Source organism: Dryobates pubescens, chromosome 2 (genome assembly GCF_014839835.1).
Source record: "Dryobates pubescens isolate bDryPub1 chromosome 2, bDryPub1.pri, whole genome shotgun sequence".
NCBI lineage: Eukaryota > Metazoa > Chordata > Aves > Piciformes > Picidae > Dryobates > Dryobates pubescens.
In genome coordinates, this window is record NC_071613.1 from 56,927,436 (window position 1) to 56,946,085 (window position 18,650).

At 47.3% G+C, this 18,650-nt stretch overlaps 1 protein-coding gene across 1 annotated transcript in view; it reads left to right on the forward strand.

The window, feature by feature from the left end:
• The window catches only part of LRP1B (LDL receptor related protein 1B), a 642,156-nt gene that overhangs the window by 44,387 nt on the left and 579,119 nt on the right, over window positions 1–18,650 (forward strand). The window contains exon 3 of the mRNA XM_054173601.1: window positions 18,194–18,319. Within this exon, the coding sequence (XP_054029576.1) occupies window positions 18,194–18,319 (126 nt within the window). The remainder of the gene's footprint in view (window positions 1–18,193; window positions 18,320–18,650) is intronic.

Consider the following 18,650-nt stretch of genomic DNA (forward strand, 5'->3'; position numbering starts at 1 on the left):
ACCTTGTGATCAGCTGTTTGCAGTGTCCTAGTCTTTCTTTTTATTCAGAAGGTAGATCTCCAAGAGGCTTGCAAATACCTTGGTGTTTAACGCACGTCTCAAGGGATTATGAAAGCGTGAAGATAAAGGTGGTGTGAGTCCAACACTGTCTTCCCTTGTGTATTTAGGTGCTTTTATTGCCTTAGATGCTCTTCAGTATGCGTGTTTTGCACCTGGCATGCTATTTGTCTCCTCGGTGATAACGTGATTTTCTTCAAATGAAACAGGCAGTTGATTTTTCTTGTCAAATTACCCTTAAAATCCCTGGGATTTAGTTATACTACTGCTTTTTTTCCTCTGGTACTTTTATCTTCCAAGGTTTGAACACTTGTTTTTGCTTAAACTTTACATTTGTTATAGTAATCATTGCTAGGTAGCAAAAAAAAAAATACAGGAATAAGAAAGAAAGAGTTAGGTTTGTGCAGGTGCACAAAGCAGCTTTCAAAGCATCCCCTGCATGTTGCTAGGTTCTTACCTAATGCTTCCTAAACTACTTCATCATCAGTTCATTCAGCTTCACAAGACTAAACTTCATCACTTCATTTAGCTTCACAATGTGGCCTTTGGAAATCTCTCTGAAACCACTGCTGTGGGTTTTATTCTTTAATCCCTCAGCAAAAAAATTAATCTAAGGAACAGGCTGTTTAAAAATGTGTCCTTGCTAGGTGGAGCAGGGCTGGCTGGGGGGAGGCGGGGGAAGGAAATGCCCTGCATTATTAGCAGTCAATTAAAAGGTAAACGATGAAAAAGGATTCTCTTTACGGATTCCTAAGCCTCAGTTGAGGTAGATTTGGTTCAGTCACTATCAGTCTTCTATTATCTGAACTTGTCTGCTTAGAGTTTAAAGAACTCACTGCAAGATGATAATTGTTCCTGATACTAATCAGCCCACAATGGCTTAAAGAGAAACGCATTTGAATGGCTTCAAACAGTCATTGGAATAAAAGTCGAGAGCTGTGCGAGGGGAAGCTCATGCCTCTCTTGAGGTGAGACTATTAATTTCTCTGATGTGATAGATTAGGTAGATGAAAGGCGAGGCTGAGATGGCCAGAGAGGAGTTCCTTTCAGCCCTGACACGCTCTGCAGTGGAGGCCGTGCCAGTCTGACAGGACTTCAGGAGCTGGTTTAATTGCATTCCATAAGTGATGGTGTAAGAGTGGCTGTGAATCAATGAAGGAACAAGGTTTTGCCCCAGTGGAAGTAAATACACAGGTCTTTGGAGCTTGCTTAGGAATGAGCGTGTCTCTGTTCCTGGTGCCTGGGCACGCTTCAGTGAGCCATGGAGTGAGCCATAGTTATGTATTTTTCGAGTCGTGGGCTTGTCTTTGGTTTTGTTGTGTTGTTTTGGGGTTGATTGGTTTGTTTGCTTGTTTTTGGATGAAGAATAGGTGTCCCCCTTCTGCTACAAGTGTGCTTTCTGTGAAACAGCACTTTAAAACTACACAAGCATCATTACTGAAGAGGCTCAAGCAGTTTAGATCTTAATTGATACTAATAGGAGTAACCCTCGGTGACGTGAAGCTGGCAAGGCAGGAGTTGCAGCTGTTCTCAGCAGTAGTGGCAGCAACAAAGATAATTAATTGTTTGGGCTTTTTTTTTCCTTCCCCTCCCTGGGAGATATATTTAGATTGTGCAATCTAAATATTCAATTCCCTGAGCCCTAATTCAGCCTTGTATTTGTTCTGCAAATACAGTGAGTGAAACCAAAGTTAATATTTTGTGACTGTCACGCCAGAGTGGGAGCTCACTGCAGTTAATTTTAAGAACTGAAGTATTACACAAGCCTTCAAATGATGGCTTAAATGGTTGGTACTGTACATAAATTTGTTAATATAAATACTAATTTCATTTTTTATTATTATTTTTGGGATGAATAGAGCTTTGTAGGACTTGGTCTGTGAGAGCTGCTCCTGGAAGTGACTCCAGCAGTAGCGTTCACGCGGGGGGAGGTTCCTGGCAGGGTTTTAGACATAGCATTCTTCAGCAAGCCCAGCTTCATTTGCCAAGACCTCACAGTCAGCATTGTAATCCTCCTGGATTATTAAAGGATATGTCAAGGTTCAGTCTGGAAGTGTGCAAGTTCACGAGGATGTGTTAATGGTCATGTCATCTGCTAAGACCCGTCAAGGGAGACGCCTCTGCCTGGGACTGCCAGGCTTTAAATGTGTTGTGTTTTGCTCTAAAATGTTGCTCTGAGTGGTAGGAAGTTTTCGTGGGGACTTCCCCTGAAGGCAGCCCCAGATTGTGATGGCCATTGAAGTGCTTTGGGCTGTGCCTCAGCGAAGGCCTCTTGAGGCCCCTTCTTCAAAGGACTTCTATTGCACGTGGTCCTGCTCCTCCCAGCTTTAATAAACACCCGCAGGAGAGTGTACATGGGTGTGCTTTCAGCGTGTGGGCTTTAGTAGCACTCTTTTAATGGGGGCTGTAAAATCCGTGCATTTAAATGCTGTTCTGAGGGAGGCTTTCTTCCACCAGTTACTTATAGCTACAATCCGAGGTCTGCAGGTACAATTTTGTCTGTGCTGATAGCACCCACCCTGAAAACACGACATGCTTTGCTTGCTCCAGGAGTAACTTCCTCTTACAGGCTTAAAAATCTGTGGTACCTTCAAAAAACCCCGGATAGCAGCCCTGGGGTGCGATCTGCTGCTGTCTGTGGTGGGGATGGAGGCAGCAGGATGGGCCCTTGCTGAGCAAAGCAGGTGCCCTCCAGCAGCTTCCCAAACACCTCCCTCCATAGCCGGCATGGGAGGCTTTATTTCCCCCTAAACTACTACGGCACTAAAGCACCAAACTAAACATTTACCTTTGTGATGTAAATGTTTCCTAAGCTGAGCTTCTGTCGGTTCGTGCAGTTGTTTGTGCTGCCGAGAGAGAGGTACAGGCTCTGCAGCAGAAAATCTCTGATTCGTGAATGGGATGCAGCTCTCCTTTCCCTTACATCTGAAATGAAATCTAAGTTCTCCATCATGCCTTGCAAAAGTAGTAGGTGCAACGAAAAAATACATGTGCATGCCATCAGTAGTAGTAATGACTTGAATGGTTTATTCTGGTGTCTTGCCTTCTACTGCCCAGGAAAAAAGCTGCTTTGCTGGTTATTGCAAGAGTGCATCGTTGTGAGCTGTTTCCAAACCCCCTGTCTCTGGGTCTCCTCGTGGTGTTTTGGCCACTGTATGGCTGGAATACCAATTGGCTGTTCAACCAGAGTGGATTTGAGAGGCAAAACTGCCTTTGTCTGCATCCTAACATACCTGGGCTGCTTGTAATGAATCCCCAGGTGGGGGGAAGCTTAGAAATACAGTGCCATAAAGAAGAGGAGGAGAAAGACCTAAAAAGTATTGTTGTTGCTGCTGCCATAGATCAGGCCAAACCACCTTGCTCTGGAGTGTGTGCTGCATATACATATGTTTGCAAGGAGTCATAAGGACTGCATCTGCTCCAGTGATTTAACCCAGTTGCTGAGGTTCTGTAGAGCAGCTGCAAAGAATAACTAGCGCAGCACCAAAGGAACAGCCTGCTCAGTAAATCCCTGACTCAAACCCCCTTGCGAGTGGAATCGTTCTGCTGCGCGGCTCCAAAGCCGCTGCTGTCTTCTGGGGAGAGTTGCCTTAGTCGCACACTTCTGCCTCTCCTTCTTGCCTGCTGCTAGAATATAATTAAAGCTGCTAAAAATACATGCTTCCTAATATTGTTTTGTTGGGTTCCCCCCCCCCTTTGCAGGCATCTGCTGTTACTCCCCTCTTAAGGGAGGAGATGGTATAAAAATGCTTCTTAACTGTATTAAGTGGTCTGTATTACAGAGAGAGATCAGAGCTCCTTATTTATAGCCTGCTGGAAGTCACACTGCCTGGGCAAGTGGGCCCAAAGTGTGGTGGTCAGTGGAGGTAAAACCAGCTGGTGGCCAGTCACAAGTGCTGTTCCTCAGGGCTCAGTGTTGGGAACACTTCTGTTTAACCTCTTTATTGATGACCTTGATGAAGACACAGAGGGTGTCAGCAGTAAGGTCACAGATGACACCAAGTCAGGTGCAGTGTTGATCAGGGTAGGAAGGCTCTACAGAGGGACTTGGATAGATTGGATCCATGGCCAGCATTAACAGGATGAGCTTCAACAAGGCCAAGTGCCAGGTCCTGCACTTAGGTCACAACAACCCCAAGCAATGCTACCAGCTTGGGGCAGTGTGGCTGGAAAGCTGCTGGCAGAAAGGGACCAAAGGCCTCCTGGCTGGGATCAGCAATGCTGTGTCCAGCAGCAGCAGGGAGGGGATTGTCCCCTGGCACTCAGCTCTGGGGAGGCCACACCTGCAGTGCTGTGTCCAGGTTTGGGCAGCTCAATACAAGAGAGATGTGGAGGTGCTGGAGCCAGGTTGAGGATGTGGAGAGGCTGCTGCTGGTCTCTTCTCCCAGGTAATTAGTGACAGAACAACAGGCAATGGCCTCAAGCTGCCACTGGGGAGGCTTAGACTGGACATGAGGAAGAATTTTTTCATGGCAAGAGTGGTCAGGCATTGGAATGTGCTGCCCAGGGAGGTGGTGGAGGCCCCAAGCCTGGCTGTGTTTCAAGGTGGTTTGGCTGTGGTGCTTGGGGCTATGGTTTAGGGGTGAGCCTTGTAGCGCAGGGTTCTGGGTTGGACTTGGTGATCCTGAGGCTCTTTTCCAAACTGAATGGCTCTGACAGCCCCACAAAGCCTTTAAACTTCATGTATATATATATTTTCATAGGAAGCTGCTGGCTGTATCAGTGCTACAGGAACATTTTCACCCATCAGGAGAGAGGAGACTTCTGAAGTGTGAGCTACCAGTTTTATGCTAGCCTATGAGAATTCAAGTGTAGTGCTGAGCAAATTGGTAGAACAAACAGGGGCATAATTATTGTGGGTTTTACAATGCTGACATCATCCCTATTATGGTTTGATCTACAGAACACACTGTTTGTTTAATAAGTCCCAGCAGAGAGACTTCAAGCATATGTCTTCACATCACCTGGAGGGAGCTGGGAACAACTGTGGGAATACTGTCAGGCAAGTGACAGTTGACAAGGCTGCCTGTGCTTTACAGCATGGGTATGCATGCAATCACTTGGGAGCAAGCAGTAAGAAGCATTTAGAACCAAAGTAACTCAATGCAGAGGCTTTGTCCTCCTTCCTGTGGTGACTCCCAAGCATAATTTTCTTAACACAGTGTCTGCAGCTAGCAAAGCTGCTGCTGAAATCCTCAGCCCCCTTTGCTGCTGAAGGATATCTGGTGGTGGCTAACAGAGGTTAAATATTGATCGTCCTTTTGACCTGCTGAAATGATGATACCTGCAGGTTTATCTGACCTTACCACCTAACCATCTCTGTTCTGGGGGTTGGATTAAAGCTGGCCAGTTCTTTGGTTTCCTGGTTTCCTCTCCTGTCTCCTCAGCTGTCACTTGATCCCTTACTATTCCCCATGAGTGGAGAGTCTCAAAAGTTAATGTAAAGATTTAGGGGTGGGTGGGTGTGTGTGTGTGTGGATAAAGAGGAGCCTGAGTTTATTTGTGGTGGTTGTCCTCCAGTGGTTTTGTTGCAAGGTGGGAGCTTCCTCTGTGGAAGCTGTGGTGTGTCTTATTTATTCAGGTGCTCACTAACTCCTCGCTCAGCACATCAGGCTTGTGAGCCTGGTACCCCGCAGTGGAACTTTCAGAAAGTGAGGATGGCCTTGGCCACCCTTCAGTCACTGAATGCTTGAGGTAGGAAGGGACCTTTAAAGGTCATCTCATCCAACCCCAGTCCTCAGATGCCAGGAGAGTTTGAAGAAAGCAATTAGAATAAGTGAAGTTATTTCATCCTTGGTTTCCCTACAACTCCTCTCTTCAGCATGTGTGCACACCGCCACGGCAGCTCTGCCCTTGCTGCTCTCGTTGCTTTTCTAACCGACTGTCTCCATCCCCTTGAGCATCCTGTGTGGCACAAAGAACCTTAGGGGGCTGCAGGGACCTGGAAAGGCAAGAGCTGATGTAAGTCTTCCCATGGGAACAAACACTTGCCTTTGAGTCCCATGTTACCTCCACGGGGCATTGTTTCAAGTGACTGGAGGGCAATAAAGTCTACTGAATGCTCTCCACAGAGTTGCTCGATGCCCTTGTAGTAACCATTGGCTGTCTTCCCCCTTACCTGTTTTTCACATCTGTCCTTCTGTGGGGGTTTAAAAGCCATTTTCCTTCACAAATGTGAAATTGGAATGTCACCTTAAGCCAGAGGAATGATTACCTAAACTTAAGAGTTCTGCAGTGTTGGCCTGCCTGGGAGTAATTAAGTACTTCATGTATCTGATGTCCTCAAACAGATGTTCCTCTTTCAAAACCTTAAAATCCTAAAAATGTATTTATTAAAGAATGCTAAATAAATTGGAGTGATACTTACTGTGCCTTGCATGAGGAAGATGCATGCACCCAAAGAGCTCCTTCCTGCAAGAAAGCTCTTGTCAGAGGTGGGTGATTCAGTATCTGTTACTGGTCCATCCCTGAGGCCTGCAATGGTCATCTTGTCCTCTTATCAACTCTTCTCCCCAGTGTCAGAGGTTTGACTGTTCCCTCCTTGTTTCCAAGCAGCAAATGGGTGTATGTGGCTGTTAATCCTGTCTGTTGTTACTCAGGGCTCACATAACTCGCCCAAAGCTGCTCCCACTCTCCTGTGTGGAGTAATAAATCCCAGCAGGGGTAGTTTCGAAGCTCGTTTGCAGGTGGCTGGGTGACACTGTGCTGGTCTGGGTGATGCAGTGTGTGGATGTGTTGGCTATATTTCACCAGGCAGAAAGGTGCTGCAGATGTGGAGTCCATCTGCTCTTTTGGTGCGATCCTTCTTTGTGGCACTGCTGGTTTAGGTGCAGCACAACTGCTTTGTGAATGCCACTCACCATTTCCTGGCAGTAACTTTTTACTAAGTATTGCATCTCCTGCCTCTAAAGAGTACTTCTGCCTGCTCAGAGATTCACATTCAAGGCATGCAGGCAGCAGCAGCAGCTAAAAAAACCCACAGTATGTTGCTCTCTAGTGGTGTGAAAATTATTATTAACTGACTGCATTCCTAAATTATGCCTTAAATTATCAGCCTTGGATGGTGCTGCCCAAGAATGCAGAGCTGACCTGCAGAAGATCACCATTTTAATTACTTTCTCAACTGCTAAATTGCAATTAACCTTAAATTAGGTGCCCCTTTGGCGTGCCACAGACTTAATTCTTGCAGTTTCACTTTAGAGCTGCTGGTTGGAGTTATTGGAAAGCAGCAGCTCTGACTTCAGCAAGGCCCAGCAGCAATCCCAGCCACTCGTGGTGCTGGAATCAACCTTGAAATGCTTTAGATGAAAAGTTTGGCTGGTTCCATGTTACTGCAAGTTTCTAATGAATGGTTTCTGTGACAAAGAGGTTAGTTCTGTTACTGCAAGTTTCTAATGATCCTACCACATTTTTCACTTTATTTTTCTCTTCTGAGCTCTTTTTGGTGTTGAGGTTAGGCAGTAAGCAATTGGAATTCAATACTGAACCCTAGGACAGAGTCTTCCATTTAATACCTTTATCGATGATCTGGATGAGGGCATTGAGTCCATCATCAGTACCTTTGCAGATGACAGCAAGCTGGGGGCAGGAGTTCATCTGTTAGAGGGTAGGAGAGCTCTGCAGAGGGACCTTGCCAGGCTGGACAGATGGGCAGAGGCCAACATGAAGGCATTTAACAAGTCCAATTGCCAGGTTCTACACATTGGCCACAGCAACCCCAGGCAGTGCTACAGGCTGGAGACAGAGTGGCTGGAGAGCAGCCAGGTGGAAAGCGACCTGGGGGTGCTGGTCAATAGTAGGCTGAACATGAGCCTGCAATGTGCCCAGGTGGCCAAGAAGGCCAAGGGCATCCTGGCCTGTATCAGGAACAGTGTGGCCAGCAGGAGTAGGGAGGTGGTTCTGCCCTGTGCTCAGCACTGGTTAGGCCACAGCTTGAGTCCTGTGTCCAGTTCTGGGCTCCTCAGGTTAGGAAAGATGTTGAGTTGCTGGCAGGTGTCCAGAGAAGGGCAACAAAGCTGGGGAGGGGTCTGGAGCACAGCCCTGTGAGGAGAGGCTGAGGGAGCTGGGGTTGCTTAGCCTGGAGAAGAAGAGGCTCACAGGAGACCACCTTGCTGTCTACAACTACCTGAAGGGAGGTTGTAGCCAGGTGGGGGTTGGTCTCTTCTCCCAGGCACCCAGCACCAGAACAAGAGGACACAGTCTCAAGCTGTGCCAGGGGATGTTTAGGCTGAATGTTAGGAAGAAATTCTTCCCAGCAAGAGAGATTGGCCATTGGGATGTGCTGCCCAGGGAGGTGGTGGAGTCACCATCCCTGGAGGTGTTTAGGAAGAGCCTGGATGAGGCACTCAGTGCCATGGTTTAGTTGATCAGGTGGTGTTGGGTGATAGGTTGGACTTGATGATCTCAAAGGTCTTTTCCAACCTGGTTAATTCTATTCTATTCTATTTAGCTGTTTGTGTAGGCTGTGTTTAGAAAGGAGCTTTAGCCTGGTTTCTCCTAGTGCTTTCATCCTTCTAATCATTGAGTTTAGTGCAAGGATATCTGAGTCTTCAAGCCCATTTCCCTGCAGATTAATTACTCCATTATGAAATGAACATGTATTAAACATATTGCTTACGGTAGCGGATTTGGCTGTTTCCTATAAATCTCTTGCTGCACAAAAACAAAACCTTGGTATTTAAGACTTCTCTGGTCATTAAAATTGAATTATGTAAAAGGCTTTCCATCTGCTCTGGAAACCTGTTCATCATTATTTCATGTCATTTTAAGTGGGATCATTCTGAGAGATGCTCAGTGACAGCAGGCTTGTCACTTCGGGCTATGAGGGCATGCTAGGACAGGGGCTGCAGAAACGTAGTCATAGATTGGTTTGGGGTGGAAGGGACTTCCAAAGGTCATCCAGTCCAACCCCCCTGCAGCCAGCAGGGACATCCTCCACTAGATCAGGTTGCCCAGAGCCCTGTTGAGGCTGACCTTGAATATCTTCAAGGATGGGGCTTCACCCACCTCCCTGGCAATGTGTTGCAGTGTTCCACCACCCTTGTGGTAAAGAACTTGTTCCTCACATCCAGTCTAAATCTGCTCTGCTCTAATTTCCAGCCACTGCCCCTCCTCCTGTGCCTGCAGGCCTTTGCAAACAATGCCTCTGCAGCCTTCTTGTAGCCCCCTTCAGGTACTGGCAGGCTGCTATTAGGTCTCCCCAGAGCCTTCTCTTCTCCAGGCTGAACACCCCCAGCTCCCCCAGCCTGTCCTTGTAGCAACCTCCTGATAATTTTTGTGGCCCTCCTCTGGACCCACTCCATCAGGTCCATATGTTCATGTTGAGGACACCAGAGCTAGACACAGCACACCAGGTGAGGTCTGAGCACAGCCAAGTGGTAGAATTGCCTCTCTCCCTATTCTGTCCAGGCAGCTTTTGGTGCAGCCTAGGATTGTGTTCAGTGTCTTCTGATGTTTTCCTCAGGAGTTTGGCTCTCGCTCCTCCTGCCTTGCCATCTCCTGTGTCATTGTGTGCTATACCTGTGTGCAAGTCCCAAGCTCTTCCATACACCTCTCCAAGCCCCTTCCACGAGTTGCTGTGGGATAAAGACAATCTCTGCCATCCATCAAGCTTGGCCACTGTCTTTGTGACACTGATCATGAAGCAGTTAGTAGTAAATGATTGGCAATGGGACAGCATAAGGGTGTAGCTGTAAGCACAGTGCAGGGCTGGGTGAAGGCTGACAGTGACTGCTCAGCTGCCTGCCATAGCAGATCTGCTCTCTGTAAGAGCAGCTGAGGACTGGGACAGATGAGCTAAAGAGGGCAGAAATTTCACTGCAGCACTTAAGGACTGCATTGCCAGCTGTGTGCTAGATAGGCCTTTGGAAATGAGACTGTGGTTCACTTTGAAGGGGCTGAACTGGGCAACCTCATGAGGTCATTGCCAGTTCTGTGGGTTCTGAGGTTCTCTGAAGTTGCTGCTGACTGCCAGTTGTTCCTGAAGCACACAGGTGGAGGAAAAAGGAGAATGGCTCACTGAATCCATCAGAAAGAATAAACTCTCTGAGCTCTTGGGATTTTTCTGTAGCAAACCATGGAGCTGTTGGAAGATCATACAAGTTCAGGATTAAACTCTCTGCTATAATAGGGAAAATCTACTTTTTGGCAAAAGGAACAATATTTGTCTCAAGATCACAGCCAAAGCAAACAAGCAAATCATCCACTAATCATAACTTAACCTCAACATCCTCCTTCAGGGAAATAAAAGAGAAAGCACAGAAGATGGTTCAGTTCAGTCCACTCCAGACACTTGGTAGTCCATTCCATACTGCTTTGGGAGTTTGTGTCCTTTAAGGTCATTTCTAGTTATAGTTCTTTTGTTTAAATGTAGCAGCATAGAATCTTTAAGGCTGGAAAAGATCATTAAGATCATGGAGTCCAGCTGTAACCCAACTCCCATGGCCATTAAACCATGTCCTGAAGCACCACATCTACAGCTCCTTGAACAGCTCTAGGGATGGGGACTCCACCACCTCCCTGGGCAGCCTGTCCCAACCCCTCTCCACTCTCTCACTAAAGAAGTCTTTCCTCATGTCCAGCCTAACCCTGCCCTGGCACAACTCAAACCCATCTCCTCTTGTCCTGTTGCTGGTTGCCTGGCAGAAGAGACCAACCCCAACCTTGCTGCAACCTCCTTTCAGGTAGCTGTAAAGAGCAGTAAGATCTCCTCTCAGCCTTCTCTCCTCCATACTAAATAACCCCAGCTCCCTCAGCTGCTCCTTGTATGATGCCCTCCAACCCCCTCCCCAGCCTTGCTGCTCTTCTCTGGTCACCCTCCTGCACCTCAATGTTTTTCCTGTCCTGTGGCTCCCAGAACCAGCACCCTTAGATCCTTTTCCACCAGGCTGCCTTCAATCTAACAACACACCGTTGTGTTCCTGTGAGACAGTCATCTGAGTTACCTACATCTTAGCTCTATGTTCCCTTCTTGAAGTTATCTACAGTGTAAAAGAAAACTTTCCTTAAAGTTCTGACCTAGAGAGCAGATCTAGTTTATTCCCAGTGCTCCCAGTCCCTTCACATCTTGCAGCTTTTCCTTGCTTGCTTAGGCAGGGGCCGCCCTACCAAAGCTTGAGCAATTCGGAGGAGGTGGTTTTGTTGTGGCTTACAGGCTAATAAAGCTACTCAATTAAAGCAGTGACATCACAGATTACCCTCTGACAGGTGGAATTCATCTAAATTAGTTGTCTATCACTGCTTGCTAAAAATGTTATTAGGTGAAAATTCACAAGGGTAGAGCACCTGCTCAGCAGAGGACTTACCAAAGGTGTTGTGATGAGCTGTGTAATGAATGCTTTCAGCTTTCTGGAGAGGCAAAAAGAAAACAAAATTGCCTGTGCCATTTGTTTCAATACTTTGTCTGAAGGCAGGGTTTCCACCCAGCTCTAAGGGAAAAGAAGCAATTGTGCCATGAAAACATGACCATTGATTTGGGAAGCTTTACAGAGAGAAAAGCTGAGAGCATGACATCTTCACCCTGGACAATGTGGTTCTGCTTCCCCCCCGTTTGTTTTCAGGAAGGTAATGGTGAAGGACTGGTTGCTGGTGAGCTTGTTGAGACTTCAGCTCCCTTTCTGTAAAGGTCTATGTGCAGTAGGGTTGGCAGAGGATAAGATTGCTGCCAGCTTTGCCAGGGCAGGTTTAGGTTGGATGCTAGGAAAAAAAATTCTTTACTGAAAAAGAGGTGAGGGGTTGGGACAGGCTGCCCAGGGAGGTGGTGGTCCCCATCTCTGCAGGTGCTCCAGAAGCTGTAGATGTGGTGCTTCAGGATAGGGTTTAGTGGCCGTGGGGGTTGGGTTATGATTGGACTCAATGACCTCAATGGTCCTTTCCAGCCTGAATGATTGTATAGTTGTATCTCCACTATGTTAAAGGAGGCACCTGCCTATTGTGCAGTGTTTTTGCCCTTAGAGAACATCACTGCCATGTCATTCTGTGGTGTGCTGAGATATGTACTGTTGTGCAGCCCTTTGCTGATGAGGTAGGAGAGGTCTCAGGAACCTTTGGGTCCTTCTCGTTATCTGAATATTTCTTAGCCAAATTAAGGCTGAGTGATCACCTTCTGGCTCAAATCCACAGGAGGAGACTAGGGGTCAGCCCCCTTAATGGGAATGTGTTTTGGTCAAAGGAAGAGCAAAAATGAGAGGAGCAAGTCTGACCCTAGACTTAGCCCCTGCCCACCTCCCCAAACACTTCAGAGTGTGTATGGAACAGGAGAAGTTTCCAGCCCTCTTGTTAACCTGACAAAATATTGCTCAGACTGGTCCAGAATTTACTGCAGCACTGAGCAAGCCTGCAACACATGAAGAATGGTTGTGGCTGTGTAATGGAAATGAGGCATTTGAGTATGAATATTTATGGGCTAGGTTAAGGGCTGTAAAGTAGGATGCCTGGTGTCAATCAAGAGACTGCCCAGACTGTGCCTTGCTGGGGGAAAGGTGTGCACACCTGCAAAGCTTCCATGCGGCCTTCGAAGGTACACGGAATAAACTGAACCACTGCGGGGGGCTGTGTGCTTTACCTTTGGATGAAGTAATTAACTGATTAATAAGTGCTGAGTAAGTGATGATTAGTATGCCAGGAACTGACTAAACGTATTCTATATCATTGGAGGTGTTCAGGAGGAGACTTGAGGGGGTGCTTGGTGCCATGGGTTAGTTGATTAGGTGTGTTGGATTGGTTGAGGGGTTGGACACGATGATCTTGGAGGTCTCTTCCAACCTGGTTTACTATGTATTCTATGCACATGAACATCCCCACAGCTTAAGCACCTTTGTGCCACAGAAGCATAAGTCAGGATCTTGTAGATCTTGAGAGATGTTTTTAGATCACACGAATAAAAATTGACCCTCTGACTTTGGACACAGAGACTTCTCCTGAGGGCGTCTAGAGACAGGCCAAGGGGGAATGGTTTGAAGCTGAGGCAGAGCAGGGTTAGAGTGGAGCTGAGGAAGAAGTTGTTCAGCAGGAGGGTGCTGAGACTCTGGCCCAGGCTGCCCAGGGAGGCTGTGGCTGCCTCCTGCCTGGGGGTGCTGCAGGCCAGGCTGGATGAGGCCTTGAGCATCTGAGTGTAGCTGAGAGGTGTCCCTGGGCATGGTGGAGAGGTTGGAAGAGATTGTCTCCAAGTTCCTTTCCAACCTGAGCCATCCGAGGATTGTCCTGAACTGAGTAGGGCATAAAAAAAAAGTGAAAGAAAGTGTAAATGTTATCATTTTATTTATACTCTGAAGGTGAAATTCTGTTTACTGTTTTGCAAGACTCACTCCAAGGATTTTGTCTCTAGTTTAATGCAGGGAAACCATAAATGTTTTACTGTGTGCTGGGCTCTGCAAGTGGAGATTGAAGTCAAAAGGTATAAAAGCTTGGAAAAAAGTATTAAATACAAGTCTGGGAGGTCGTAAGTAGGAAGTGCTGTGCCTGCTCTTTCTTCCCAGCTCCCTTTCAGTTCCAGTAATTTGGGTTTCAGCAGATGATGAATTCTCTCATAAATTACTGCTGGAATGTACTTTTTCAACTTTGGAGTAAATTTTGCAGGGATTAATCTGCAAACCCTTCCATGTTTCAGTGAGAGATCAAAGAGCCTCCCCAATGCAAAGCCTGCTTCTGGGGGGGAGGGGGAGAGAAGTTCTGGGGTTTTTGCTTTTCTTTTAAAGCTCTTGTAATGAAGATAACTTCATTAAAAAAATCAAAGCAAAACTAATTAAGAACTGGGGAAAATGCAATTTTTTGGTTGCATAATGTCCCTGAAAGATGGCAGAAGGGGGTCATTAGCATTGGTGGAAGTTCTTGGTGATGCAGAGGGGTGAAGTCAGCAGTGGGGCTGAATACAGCTGTGCAGCTGGGGTACAGTTTCTGCCCACCCTCGTTGGCCTGCCAGGGGGAGAGACACCTTCCACTAAAGCCCCATCCAGCATGGCCTTGAGTGCTCCCAGAGGAGAGGCATCCACAGCTCCTCTGAGCACCCTGTTCCAGTGCCTCCTCACCCTCACAGCTCCTGTTTGAAAGTGTGCTGGGTGAGTTTGCCTTGGTGGTGGTTCTGAATGTCTAGTGAGAGCTTAATGAGCAGGCTCCTGCTGGAATGGATCAAGACTTTATTAGGCTGAGTTTTGATCACTTTGAGGAGTGCTGCCATATGGGAGATCTGCTTTTTTCAGGTGCTCTTAGCAGATGGAGACTGAAATGCTCTGAAGACAGCAAGCCAAGTAGCTGCCATCTAAATGGGCTGGCAGTGGGGGAACCTAGACTGTAGCAGAAGCCTGCCAGATCCATAGTGCACCCAAGCAGTGGACTTCTGAAAGTGGGGACAGTGCTGATACCTGCAGGGAAAGGCAGTTCTAGGAACCAACAGCTTCTCTGTGCCTCTGATTCCTTGACAAAGGCAGATATCAATTAGTTGCACACTGAATCATTTACTTTCTCATGATGGAGCTGAAGGAGCACTCAATTATCTAAATGTTTTCTCCTGTAGGCTCTTTTCAAGAACCCTGTTGACCTGCTTTTCATAATTGCATCCCTCACACGGGGGTGATCCAGATGCCTTTTGACCTCTAGCAGTCAATGTTACCATGAGCAGCAATCTTCATCCCTCTGCGTTTAGGAGCTCCATGCATGTTTACAGAGGCAGCTGCCTTATTGAACTGGGAGCATTCAGGCTGTAGGCAGGCACTGGCCACTGCTCTGTGTGCTGCTTGCTTTGCTTGCCCCTTTCTTCCCTTTCCCCATGTCTGTTAACAGCATCATGGCATTTTGGTTTCTCAAGCTGAGTGCAGTTGCATAACTTAGAATTGCAGTTATTTCTCTAATGGAGATTTGGAGCTTTGTCCTTATGGGGGTGGGGGTGGGGGTGGGGGGGAGGGAAGGCAAACCAAACAAAAAACCAACAACCAAAAGCCCCAAAGAACAACCAAAAAACCCCCAAACAAATAAAATCAAACACTTTTTGGCTCTGTGAACAGTGAGTTTAAAACAAAGGCACTCTCTCTTTTTTGTTTCCTTGTGAAACTTCCCTTCTAAGAGGCTTGGCCAGGTGTTTGCAGCGTAGGCTAGGAGCACTCTCCTTGGGGAGGCCAAGCTTTCATTTGCCCATAGAGAGCTGGTTTCTAACCATCTGCTCTGTGCCTCACAGCATTGCTGTGTTAAAAATGTGCACTTCTTCACCCGCCGGGAGCCGGCCGGTGCAGCAGGCACAGCATGGGAGGCAGCGGTGTGCCGAGGGGGAAGAGCTGTGTGCTTGCTTCCCAGGCCATCCGAGATGACTGGCTTTGAGGAAGTGCTTTGTAAACCAACGGCTCACTCATTAGTGCATGTTTATGGCTAGAGCATTCCGTTTGTAAGGATGGCAGCTGATAATCAAGACCATTCCTTAGGTATGCAAAAAAAGCCTCTCTGCTGTGGGGACAGCCTGAGAGAGTTGGGGCTGTTCAGTCTGGAGAAGAGAAGCCTCTGAGGAGACCTGATTGTGGCCTTCAGGATCTGAAGGGGGCTGCAAGAAAGCTGGGGAGGGACTTTTTAGGGTGTCAGGGAGTGACAGAGGATGGAGCAAATCTAGAAAGGGATAGATTGAGATTGGATGTGAGGAAAAAGTTCTTCCCTATGAGGGTGGTGAGAGCCTGGCACAGGTTGCCCAGGGAGGTGGTGGAAGCCTCATCCCTGGAGGTTTTGAAGGCCAGGCTGGATGTGGCTCTGAGCAACCTGATCCAGTGTGAGGTGTCCTTTCTCCAGGCTGAACACCCCAGCCCCCATCAGCCTATCCCCATAGCAGAGGTTCTTCAGCCCTTGGATCATCTTTGAGGCCTCCTCTGGCCTCACTCCAGCAGCTCTGTGCCATATGTTTTGCTCTGAAGCTCAGGACAGCTTTGCAAGCGTGTTCAGAAGCACATCCTGGTTGTCAGACAACCGAATGCACACATGCAGTGTTTGCAAAGCAGATGTTGTTCAGCAGGCCAGCTGAGTGGCTGTGAGGAGCAAGCCCATTGGTAGCTGACACATCAGACTGAATGCATATCCTAATGCTGCTTGAAAAGTCAAAGCACTTAATCACAAGGTGCAGCAAGGAAGGTCTTTGGAGAGAGCAGCTCAGTTCAGCAGGCACTGAAGGCAGTGGTGTGCAGGGCACCAGCTTACAGCGTGCTAGGAGTGATAAAGAAAAAGTAATAGCATCGCTTGGCTTCAATATGAACTAAACCAATGGACAGATCTACAAGAGGTTAATTCTCCCCTTGCTTACACTTGGTTGTATGTCTCTGCAGTGGTAAGGACTGCAGTGAAGCTTTTTCTCACTTGATTCAGCTTACAGAGAATCACAGAATCTTAGGGGTTGGAAGGGACCTTCAAAGCTCATCCAGCCCAACCCCACTGCCAGAGCAGGGTCATTAAGACAAGGTCACACAGGAACACATCCAGGTGGGGCTGGAAAGTCTCCAGAGCAGGAGACTCCACAACCTCTCTGGGCAGCCTGCTCCAGGCCTCTGCCACCCTCACCATACACAAGTGTCTCCTCATGCTCAGGTGCAACCTCCTGGCTTCCAGCTTGTCCCTGCTGTTCCTTGTGCTGTCCCTGGGCACCACCAAACAGAGCCTGGCACCTTCATCCTGACCCCCACCCCTCAGACACTGATAGTCATTGATCAGATCCCCTCTCAGCTTTCTCCTGTCAAAGAAATCTTTTCTCAAGAGCCCTTTTCTCAGCAATCTGCAGAGTAACCTTGTGGCAGGCACTGCTGTAATTTATGTATTGATAACGTGGCTATAATATATTGCACAGCAGCTTTGTGAGCTTTTAATTAATGCTAGAATAGTTCTACTTTCACTAATGGTGGGATAGGCTTGACTTAATTAACTCAAGATCTCAAGGACATCAGGCTTTGATGGTTGAATCCAGCAGATCATTTGGGTGTGCCAGGCTTCCAAAACTGACCCTTTTAAGGCCTTTTTTTGGGAAGGTGATCCTGTGCTGACCTACATATGAAAACACAGAATATAGTTATTGGTTTAGATAATCAATAGTATTATATGTGTGCTGTACAAAATAGGAAACAGTCTCTTATGAAGCTGAAATTGGAGATTTTTATATATATTAATGTATTTATATAAAAACAGATTTACATGAAACCTAATTTTGATGATCAAAATATGTGCATAAAGAAACAGTAAATCAGAATAAGTATACATATATATACTTTTTTTTTTTTTAAGGCTTTTGACTGCTTATGAAAATGCATCCTTGAAACAGCCATTTGGAAGTGTTTCTGGGGACAGGGCAGTGTGGTACTCTATGCTGAAATTAGGGAGTTAAAGCTTGGTGATTTCTATCCACTGAAGAAAGTTACTTATGGTGAAATAGAGGAAAGTGTCTGGAGTGGTTATGGGAGGCTCCCACTGCAGCTGATGTTCATAGAATCATAGAATGGCTCAGGTTGGAAGGGACCTCAGAGCTCACCTCCTCCAACCTCCCCACCATGCCCAGGGACACCTCTCAACTACACTCAGCTGCTCAGGGCCTCATCCAGCCTGGCCTGCAACACCCCCAGGCAGGAGGCAGCCACAGCCTCCCTGGGCAGCCTGTGCCAGAGTCTCAGCACCCTCCTGCTGAACAACTTCTGCCTCAGCTCCACTCTAACCCTGCTGTGCCTCAGCTTCAAACCATTCCCCCTTGTCCTATTGCTATGAAAAGTCCCTCTGCAGCCTTCCTGCAGGATCCCTTCAGGTCCTGGCAGGCAGCTCTGAGGTGCCCTTGGAGCCTTCTCCAGGCTGCACAGCCCCAGCTCCCTCAGCCTGTGCTCACAGCAGAGCTGCTCCAGCCCTTGGAGCATCGTTGTGACCTTCTCTGGAGTCACTCCAGCAGCTCTGTGTCCTTCTGCTGGGGACACCAGAACTGGAGGCAGGATTGGAGTTGGGGTCTCAGAAGGGGCTGAAGACTAAGTGAAGGGCATTAGTTATTAGGGCATTAGTTACTAGATCTTTACTTCCCATCGTTTCTATTGTTTGCTTTGATTTCTGCTTTCAGGACCACTTCATTTTCACTTCTCATTTTCATTGTGCCACTTCCTTTCCCCTCATTTTCACTCATCTCATTCTCACACATTCTCATTTTCAGAAGCCCATCGGTTGTGTGACCTGGGAGAGTTTCTGTGTCGTGATTTGGTGACGTGTGTCTCCCAGCACTGGCTGTGTGACGGAGAGCCTGATTGTCCTGATGATTCAGATGAGTCTTTAGAGACATGTAAGTAAAGGAGCCAGCCTCACTTTATCTTCCTTTCAGCAGTAATGTTTAGAGTTGCACTGACTTTGCAATGAAAGGAACGGATTAAATTTTGCTTTCTATTAAATCCTGACTCAATCTTCCCGTGGGTAGGAGCAGGTTCCACTCCCTGTGTAGGTGAGGGACAAACGAATTGAAGAGATGGAAGGTGTTCATGAGCGCTGTGTCCAGAGCACACATTCCCTGTGCCCTCCCTGGGCTGAGGATGAGCTGCAGAGGGCAAAGTAAGGCGCAGCAAAAATGTATTCCCCTAAATACATGGAAGGGAAATTGGGGTGGAAATGAAGAGTGC